The sequence below is a fragment of the Vitis riparia genome, chromosome 13 (genome assembly GCF_004353265.1).
Source record: "Vitis riparia cultivar Riparia Gloire de Montpellier isolate 1030 chromosome 13, EGFV_Vit.rip_1.0, whole genome shotgun sequence".
In the NCBI taxonomy this organism is placed as follows: Eukaryota; Viridiplantae; Streptophyta; class Magnoliopsida; order Vitales; family Vitaceae; genus Vitis; species Vitis riparia.
The window spans coordinates 17,395,282-17,406,387 of NC_048443.1; the positions used below are offsets into that span (position 1 = coordinate 17,395,282).

General features: G+C 33.1%; 1 protein-coding gene across 1 annotated transcript in view; it reads right to left on the bottom strand.

The window, feature by feature from the left end:
* LOC117928373 overlaps positions 1-3,061 on the bottom strand; it is a 23,077-nt gene extending 20,016 nt beyond the window's left edge. The window contains exon 1 of the mRNA XM_034848267.1: positions 2,867-3,061. Coding sequence (XP_034704158.1) covers positions 2,867-3,061 — 195 coding nt within the window. The remainder of the gene's footprint in view (positions 1-2,866) is intronic.
* Positions 3,062-11,106: the final 8,045 nt, after the last annotated feature.

An 11,106-nucleotide genomic window follows, 5' to 3' on the forward strand; every position in this document is an offset into this window, starting at 1 on the left:
TAATATGTCATCCTACCAAATGGGGTTTCTACTAAAAGGCCCCTCCTCCCCAAAGAAAATCTCTTTGAATTTGCTCCAGCCTCGGTCTAACTTTCCTTAGAATACAAAATAAGTACATAAAATAAATAGGCATACTAGAGAGAGTGTTACAGATTAGGGTTAAGACTACCCCCTTTAGAAATATATTGTATTTTCCATATTGATAATCGTTTTTGTAGCCTCTCCTCCATGCCATCCCAAACTGCCATAAACTTGAACTGAGCACCTAAGTAGGAAGACGGAAGCGCACCAAACTTGCAACCAAACTCTTGAGCCAACTCTTCTAAATTGTCCACTCTTCCCATTGGAATCAGCTCGCTTTTTTCCAAATTTACCCTCAACCCCAACATGGCCTCAAACCACATAAGTAATCAATTCAAATAAGTCATTTGATCAAGAGAAAACTCACATAAGAGTAAAGTATCATTAGTAAACAGCACATGAGAGACTTCCACTCCCTCTCCTCCCCTACCTCTGATCCACCAAGCTAGCAAAAACCCTTTGCTTTAGCCCTCTTCAACAAGCAACTAAGGGCCTCCATGGCAATCACAAAAAGGTAAGGGAAGAGACCCCTTGAGGTAAGGGAAGAGAGGGTCCCCCTGCCTTAAACCCTGAGAGCTTTGGAAAAAACCAAAAGGAGTTCCGTTAACAAGAACTGAGAAGTTCATTGTAGAAATACACCACTAAATCCAACTGATCCATTTAACACCAAAACCCATCTTTTCTAGCATCATAGTTAAGAAGTTCCAATTAATGTGCCCATACACATTTTCAATATCAAGCTTGCACAAAAGACCACAACCGTTGTCTTTCTACAACAAATCAAGCCTCATTAGCAATCAGAGAAGCATCAAGGATTTCCCTACCCTCCACAAAATCCTTTTAGGAATGGGATACCACCTTACCCACCACCTTCTTTAGCCTATTAGCTAACACTTTAGCTAACAACTTGTAAAGGCTACCTTGAAACTTGAAATGAAGCCACCCTCCTCTAGCCTTCTCAAGAGATGTAAAAAGTGTCCATCACCAATGCAAATAAATAAAAGGATAGGGGTCTATCCATCTCAAACCCCTTGTGACCTAAAAAAAGCCAAAAGGAGCACCATTCACCAAAACTAAGACCCTTACCATTGAAATGCAAAATTGAATCCAATCAACACATTTCTACTCAAAGCCTATTTTTCACATCACCTCGAAGAGGTAGCTCCAATTTACAAGGTCACAACCTTTTTCAATGTCTAAATTAAAGACCACTCACCCTCTATGACTCCTCAATCTTGAGTCTATAGCTTTATTGGCAATTAAACCGCATCCAGGATTTGTTTCTCTTCTACAAATGCATTCTAAGACTCTAACACAACTTTCCCAATCAATTTCTTCAATCTATTTGCCAAAACATTAGCTAGAATTTTGTAAACACTGCCCACAATGTTAATAGGTCTAAACTCCTTTAAATCTTCAACTCCACCTTCTTTGGGGATCAAACAACAAATGTAGTATTTAGACTCTTCTTAAAGTTACACCTTGCAAAAAAAATCCCTAAATAGGCCTAGGATCTCCTTCTCAACTAAATCCCAATAATGCTACCAAAATGCCAAATAAAAGACACAATCCAAGGGCTTCATCCCTATTCAACCCTATAAGAGCCTCATGAATCTCCTTCATGGTGAACAGATCTTCCAGCCTGCTCAATTGATCCACAAGATAGGAAGAGGAAGATAAGGGTAGTTTCGTCTTATCATCCTATTAAGAGTCTTTTTGCTATAGTAGGACTAATTTTTAGCAATTCAAGCTTAGTTTGGGAATTGTTTTCGAAAACAATTCTAAAAAACAATTTTTTTAAATTGTTGTATGATTTTTTGCAGAACAAAAGTTTGTTTAAGAACCTAAAATGTTTTTAACCTATTTTCTATGTTTTTAAATATATTTTATGAATAAATTTTATGTGTAGTACTTTATTCTTAATCATTTTTCATATTTGTTTAATTACTTGTTAAAATAACCCTCAACGGAATACTAATGTGGGGACTGTATTATTATAACTCTGATAAACTCATAGGTGAGGTTTCATCCACTCTTCCCGAGATTGGATAACTCTATCATGTTTTGAATTGCATTCGAACACATGATATCAAAAGGCCATTAAAGTATCCTTATAAAAAAAGCCACCAAGTAAATTAGATACTAATCACAACTAGTGGTATAGTTCCAGTCTTAGGTTTCTGCAAACAGTGCATAAGGCTGTGTAGAAATGGACTTGATTTGGAGTTCTGATGCCACGGAATTGAGAAATCTGTCTTCTACAGTGTAATTGTTGTTATGCGTCTTTCACTAAATTCAAAGACAACTAGATATAAATTGCTCCATGGAACTCAAATATGATTTGGGCTGTTTAATTCCATTTGCATAACTGCAACAAAAATGCCATGAATTAAAATTTTATCTGCCTTCCTCCTGTTTAATCACCCTTGATTTTTAAGGCAAATCACATATAACACTATTCCATTCTCTTCTCTTCTGTCATCGCCAGCTCCTATAAAATTTTTCTAGGGAAGGGCCCAGTAACCTACTTTCCCGGATGATTTGGGAAATATATCATCTCCTTTCAATTAGCTTCCGATAAAATAAAAAATAAAAATAAATAAATAAGAGGTATCTCTATCTCTATCTATTGAAAGGTCAAATTGCTCCAATGCAAAACAACATTTTTTAACTTCCAAAAAAGGAAAAGAAGAATAAAGAAAGAAAAAATCACCGTATTGCAGGAAAGAAGAACCAACAAGCGTTCCACCCATGAATCCACAGCGGATTTCCACTATCGATATGCCTCTGATTGATGTATTCCGTGACGGATTCGGACAAGAGCCTGGTGAGTTTTGATGGCCGAAAGGACGATGGAGAGCTCGGAAGGGCTCCGCAAAGGTTGGTTTTGGTCGGGAACGTGGCCCTTGAGGAGGGTCCGAAGCAAGCGAGGCTTGAAAGCGACGTCGTAGACGTTGTGGAAGTGGTCGAAGAGCGCCATTGGAGAGGGAGAGAAGGTGAGGTTCAGGGTTTTAGAATGGGTTTTAAAGCCTTAGATGTTAAATCCAGGTTCGGGCCGGGTCGTCGCTCGGGTTGCTAGTTCTCATCAGCTCCTAGTGCTCAAAATCCATGTAATTTTCCTATGGACTCCACTCGTTCACCTCTTTCTCATCTTGATATCCCTATTGCAATCCTAAAAAGAGTTAAGAATTGTATATAATATCTCATTACCAAATATCGGTCTTATCAATGACTCTCATAAAAATATAGAGCTTTCACTTCAAATATCTCTCACTTATTTATTTCTAAAACCATGCAAAAAGTACTAGGACACTTGGAGTGGAGGCAAATGAATGCTCTTTTGAAAAATAGAACATGGGAAATTGTTGATTTACTTAAGGAGAATAAATCAGTGGGATTTGTTTTCGCAATCAAGTATAAGCCCGATGGTGGCATTGTAAAATATAAAGTAAGGTTAATAACCAAATGTTTCACACAGACCTATGGAATTAACTACCAAGAGACCGTTGCACTTATTGCAAAGATCAATTCCATTCAAATTTTACTTTCTCTTGTAGTACATTTTAATTGGCTTTTACACCAATTAGATCTGAAGTGGTAAAGTCCAATAAAAGTATGTAAATTCATTTGAAAAAAAAATTACCTTAATTTTGTTATTCAAAACGAAACTTTTAGAGTAAACTTAGTAAATTTTTTGGTTTAAAAGATCTATACGAAGAGAGTAAAGTACATATTTAACATATAAAAATTGAGCATAACTAGTATTAAGTTTTTTGTATATAAAACTTAAAGACAGTTGAATATGGTTCAACCTGTTAATCGACAACTTAATGGGATTGAGTCACCTATCCAAATAACTACTATTTTAATATTTTTTTTGTATCAATAATTAAAAAATATTTTTTGTTATAGTGATTAATGAAGTAGGAATAATGCTTCTACATGAAATAGATTGGGTGCAAAATGGAAACGTGTACCACTTTGAAAGGTGCTAAGGTAAGAGTATTGAACTTAAAGAAGACTACAACATGTAAAGAATTATTGAGGATTGTTTGTCACATTTTAAAAGTAGATCTAATGAAGCATAATCTTTCGATGAAGTATATATTTAATGTCAGTATACCAACAACTCCCATACAGTTATGAGATGAAGAAGATGTGAAATTTTCATTTGTTTAAATTGCACTGATGGTAAATTACCAATTCCATTATGTATCACAAGAGAGAAAATAAGTAACAACCATGGGTGTGAATTAAACATCAACACTGATTTTAGTTGTCATTCATTATCTGGGTTGAAAAATAAATCGATGAAGACCTAATATTCATGAATATGAATGAAACTTTGAGTGATTTTGATGATGAAAACAGAACAAGGTTAAGCTATGATCCACTTCATTGTTCTAATTCCTATGAGTTAAACATGAATAAGGATGATGAAGATAGTGAGATGAATGTCAACCCTAATGAGGATAGCCAAGTGATGCAAATTGATTTAACGGAAAAGGCATCAATAGAACATGAATCTAATAAAGAACAAAGCACAAGGAAACCATTTGTAGCTGGTTCTAGTGAAACTAGTGACGACTATACAAAGGAGCACCAAATATATTCCACTAAGAAAGAATTGCAAAAGAATTTGTGCATGATTGCTTTGAAAAGAAAGTTTTAGTTCAAAACATTATAATCTTTTACCAAGTTATTACATGTTGGATGTGTTGATAAAGAATGCAAGTGACAACTTTGTGCAATCAAATTGGGAAATTTTGATCTATTTTGAAATAAGCAAATATCCTTCAAACTATAATAGGGCATGGAGAGCTAGAGAATTTGCTTTAAGTTTGATTAGAGGATCACCTAAAGAGTCCTATAGCACTTTACCATCTCATTGTTATGTCTTAGAGCAAAAAAATCTTGGTACCATTACTAATGTAGTTAATGACCACGACAATCAATTTAATTATTTTTTATGGCTCTTGGTGCTTTTTTTTTTGGGTTTCATATATCAATAAGGTTTGTTATAACAATTGATGGAACATTTTTGAAGGCAAAGTACTTGAGAACTTTGTTTGTTGCTACTTGCAAGGATGACAACAACCAAATATACCCCTTATGTTTCAAAATTGATGATTTTGAAAATGATGCTTCTTGGGAATGGTTCTTTAAAAAATTGCATAGAGCAATTGGACATGATGATCTCGTGGTGGTTCTAGATCATCACAACAACATTGAAAAAATAGTATGAACTTATACATGAGGCAAAACCTCAAAACAAAGTTTAAGAATGTTGTAGTCCATAAGTTGTTTCATGATGCTGCTTATACATACCACTTGTTAGAATTCAATGTTATATTTAGGCAACTATAAGTGATTTCTCCTAGAGCAATAATACATGTAATAAATGCAGACGTTGACTAATGGGCTCATTATAGACCCCTCATTTTGTCCTTGACCCATATAGGTTACCATCCTAACAAATTATCATAATTCATTCACTTATGATCTTTGGTTCTTCCCCGAAAGCTTCTTGGAGGATAACTACAGAACTTTGATGTGATCACATAAACTTCTGAGTTTGTAGTTTAGGATTCTATTGTTTGAACTTATCATTAACATTAAATTTGAAACAAAAATATGAAATCTACGTTTTAAAATATAAGGCAAAATAAGTTGTTTCTTTAAATAATAAACATGCCAAAATAATTTTCTTTTTTTAATAATTCATGACCCAAAAAAAATAAAGTAATATTGAAATTCGAATTTATTACAGCTATCAAGTTCATGTTTTAAAATAAACTAAAAATAAGTCATTTTTTTAATAAGAAATAAGCTAAAATAATCTTCTTCCTAATATTTCATGAACCATAAATTAAAATTAAAATTCAAGTTTATTACAACTATCAAATTCATACTTCAAATGTAAAATAAAAATAAATTGCTTCTCTTAATACTAAACACATTGAAATAATATTCTTCCTAATATTCCATTTACCATAAATTAAAATAAAATTCAAGTTTTTTTTTTTTATAGCTATTGAATCCATGCTTTAAGGATTTAAAAATAATTACCTATAATTGATAACAAATACATTATTTATAAACTTTAGTAACAAGTTGCTTTTTTTTTTTACATAATTTTTATACACTTTAATAACCAATTTTAAAATATTCCCTAACAAGCACCAAACATCTCATAACCTGACACCAACCCATGCACCTATTCTTCTAGCTCATACCAACCCATGATCTTACTATAGAGCTCTCATTAGACGTCGTCCTATCCAGCCTTTTCACAGCTCCATTCTTGGCTATCCAAAGCACACTTTAACCCATGCATGAGCCATACCTAAGTTTAAGGCCAAAATAATATTTTGAAGAAAAAAATAATGGGAATAGTGTCCCTCCCAAAATATTTACCATTGTAATCTTTTCTAACCATGTAATCATCCACGTGGGTTACTTTTTTTTTTTTGTGAAAAACCACCGTTGAGGATTGTGGTTTTAAAATCCTAATAACCATAAAACCACAATTAGTAACTGTGGTTTCAAAAATATCTTTATATTGTACCCTATTACAATTGTTCACAATTGGTATTGTGATTTTAAAGTTATTTTTAAAACCTTTTTTAGAACCATAGTTAGTAACTGTGGTTTCAAAAATATCTTTAAACTACAACCTATTATAATTTTCCATAGTTGGTATTGTGATTTTAAAATTATTTTTAAGATCTTCTTTAGAACTACAATTAGTAACCGTGGTTTTAAAAATATTTTCAAAAATTTCTTTAAAACCACAATTACTAACTATGGTTTAAAAAAATATCCTTAAAACCATAGTCCATGACTGTGGTTTTACAATTTTATTTTTTAAATTTTAAACGGATTATGGTTCTACATTTTTTTTTTTGTTTTAAACGAACTATGGTTCTACAATTTTATTTTATTTTTAATTTTCTTTAGAACCATAGTTACTAATTGTGGTTTTAAAATTATCCTATTGTGGTTCTGAAATTATCCTTAACAAAAATTTTCTTTATAGTGACTATTGTTTTAAAATTATTCTTTCTATATTTTTTTTTCAAATTTTCCTTGAAATTTTGAAAAAATAATTTCACCGACATGCACTCTCATAAAATTTTATATATTTATGGTAAATAAAATATTTATTTGTTTTACGGATTTTATCACATATGAATTGAAGAAAATTATTTTTTCATATTATTTTACTTTTTATATTATTTTCAAATTTTATATTTTCATATGAAAATTAAAGCCAATGATTATGATTTGAGGTTTTTCCTTATTAAGTGTGATTTTAACTAATGTCTTAGTTAAAATGTATAATTTTTTAATTATATATATAAGAAAAATCGATTATGGTTGTAACCATTTGTTCAGTTAAATTTTCTTTCATTTAAGCCTTAGGATGCATTTGAGGCTTATTTGTTTGAATTATCAAGGAAACCGGTGAATAACATAACATCACTAATTTGAATTGACATTTTATATAAACTCAAATATATCAACCAAACTATTGTAGTTTTATAAACATGAAAAAACTTCTCACTGTGTGCCACATGATGGAATCTTTCTTTTTCGTTGTGAACATCTGCGGTAGATGGCCATATTTGTTGGATCCATCTATGCTATCTAAAAAGTCTTCATCTATAGACCGTGACGTGTCATCTACATGAGTTGTCGAGTAAGATGGAAATAATGGAGGTAGAACTCGACGTACACATGGAGCCCAATGTCCTCTAGCTACCCATACATGTAATCATGCAACATAAGATGCGTCCTCAAGAAAATGTGGAAGTGTAATGGATTCTGTAACAGGTGAGAGTGCATCCAAAAATATTGATGGCTCGGGTGGAGGTGGAGGTGGAGGTGAAGAAGTCGATATAGATGTAACATGAAGGAGGAAAGGTAAGTCCAATGATATAAATGACCCAATATGGGTAAGAGTAGATGATATGGTAGTCTCGGGTCGAGGTGAAGGGGCTGGTATGGATACATCATGGGGAAAGAGAGGTGACTCTAATGATGTAGATGGTTAAAATAGAGGAATGATAGATGTCACTGGTGGATATGAGGGTTGTACCAAATTAGATGTCAAAGGTACATGTCGTTGACCAGCTCAACGACCACCTTTCCTTCGCCCTCTAATGGGTGGTACCTTAACAAGTGATGGTGGTCTCATGGATGGCCCTAAAGATGTGGATGGCTCTTGTGTTAAGTGTACATGATGGCCCTCTCTGATAGCACATAAAACACCAAAAGCAATTTAGTGAGTTTCCTCCAAATAATTTGAAATAGCCATCTATGATATGATAGTGATTTGTATAAGAAAATGAAACATGAGGCATTTGCACATAATTTAAGTTTAATCTTCATTAAAAAATGGTTTTGTATCTCAAATGGTCTCACCAATAACTCAATAGCAGAAGCTGTACTAAGGAACCTCATATGATCTCTATGCAAAATAGGTACGATCAGGCGTTGCCTGATACGTCAATACCACTGCATATATGGATCATAAAAATCCATGGTAGTAGTAGCAAGTGGTGTTGTCACAATACGCTTAGAACGAGTAGCCCAAAGGGAAATATACTAAGCATGGAATGTCGTCCAATCATACTAATGTCGTCCTTGCATATCCACTAAATGTAGTTCCATATCTATCAAAAAATGTGGAGATATCCCTTGTCGCATACCAAACTGGCGTAAAACTCGTTTTGGTCTATGCCACTCGATAACATCAAAGCAAATAAGAGGTGACTTAGTTTGCCTAATGTCTTGGTCGGCCTAACATATAGACAAAAAATGTGCAATCAAATTTGTTGTATATGGCTTCCATAATACTTGTAATTAAAAAATAATAATTAGTCATATTGGTGCAAATTGTTGCAAAGATAATCTTATACATCAATACTTTACCTGATCTTGTGTCTAGGCATCCAATTGATCTCGATAGAATGTCAACACATTTGGTGATGGGTTATGAGCCCAAGACAAAGGTACTCTTCACTTGTGTCCAACGGATCAATTGGGAATGCCTTATTTGGCAATAAATGATCATGTAAAACATCAACTACATCATTATGTCCATATGGGACTGGTATAGCCATTAGAGGACAACCGAAATTAGTTCGACCCACATGAAGTCTCTCCCATGAATACAACTACAAAATCAGATAACATTATCAAAATTAGACAACTTACAACAATAATGCAAGCAATTAATTATAATAAATAGTTATGTCAAAAGACTTGTAATAGTGTGATAGGTCCAAAAATCTCTATATCACTATCCAAACTAACATGTCATAACTCTCTATATAGGTATGCCAACATTACACTGCCCCAACTATAGTGAAAAATCTCAGTGAAGTATCTCAATAGTGGAAGGTAACATAACTGTACATGTGTGCCAGTCTTGTTCACGAACAATGCTCCACCCAATAGTGCTAGTATAAAAGCACATGCATAGCGCTATAAAATAACATCATATGCCCGTGTTGGAGGATATGAGAACTGCTCATGCAACCATCATGCTAATATACCTAAACCTTTAATCTGTAATAGAGGTGGGACCACACCTAAAAGCTCTTAACATAGTAGTGACCAATCTATGTCACATGTGCCAGTGATAGGAGGCCCGTGAATTCGTAATCCTAGAATCATGGCTATATCTTGTAAAATAATAGTCATATATCCAATAGGTAGATGAATATGTGTCTCGGGCATCATCGCTCAACAAAACTAGTGATCAATGGCCAATCTAGTGAAATGTGTTTGACATAGTATACACCATAAAAACCAGACTGCATGACATATGGGTGAATACGAGGGTCCATTTCCCACTCTCACATGAATGCCCAAAAATGTTATCGACATGTCAATATCCAATTAAGCTAATAAATGTTATATTTGGATTAAATAAGAACTTAATTAAGGTTCATGATTATGTATTAATATATATATATATATATATATATATATATATATATATATATATATATATATATATATATATATATAGACATAGGTCTCAATTAGTGGACTCTAGTAAGGTATATATATATATACCTTACTAGAGTCCACTAATTGAGACCTATGTCTATCATGTAGCACTAAAATAGAGTGATCTAATGAATTTGGATCAAATTTGCCCTCTCTGTGCTCCATTATTGTATTGTCATGTTAAACTAATGTTAATATTATAATTCTATAAATTTTGGCAAAGTCTTCCCTATTAATAGGGTATTCTCCAGAATACAAAGAACATGATTAATCAAAATATCCATTTGCAAGCAATATACACTTTGAAGGCTAATAATTATTAATAGTACTATTTTGAAATTAATTGCAAAGTCTCCCTTATAATATAGGCATTGTCTAAAATACAAATAACCTAATTAAGCAAAATATTAAATTAATGTCAACATCCAAAGCTAACCAAGGCCAATGAAAAGTTAAACAATTAAATCATCCATGAACTTATGTCTATGTTAAATGAGGAATACAATGTTAATGTCACATCATGAAGCCTCAATACCTATGTTCCTATTTGGACAAGAACGACGATTGTGACTACTTTGTTTGCATAAACCACATGTAACCGAGGTTTTACCTTCTCTAACATCCATTTCATTATGCAAATGAGTAGATATAGGTTGTCCACTTAACACACCTTTCATTGACTCAATAGGCACAATAACTAGACCAACATATGATGGCCACTCATACTCATTGTGCATGGGGTTAAACAATGGTGCCTAAATGCTAAATTACGATTGTATAGTATAATAATATTAAACAAATGATCTAAAGTCAATTGAACGAAAATGACATGCCGCTAGAATATGACTACATCGGAATTCATGCATGAGTGGTTTTCCACATCTGCATCCATGCTCACATAGGTTAACACGATATGTTTGCCCACCAGATGATGTCTTTTTACTACCCCTATTGGCCTTTACATGAAACAATCCTTGGAAGTGATCATACAAAACAACCTCA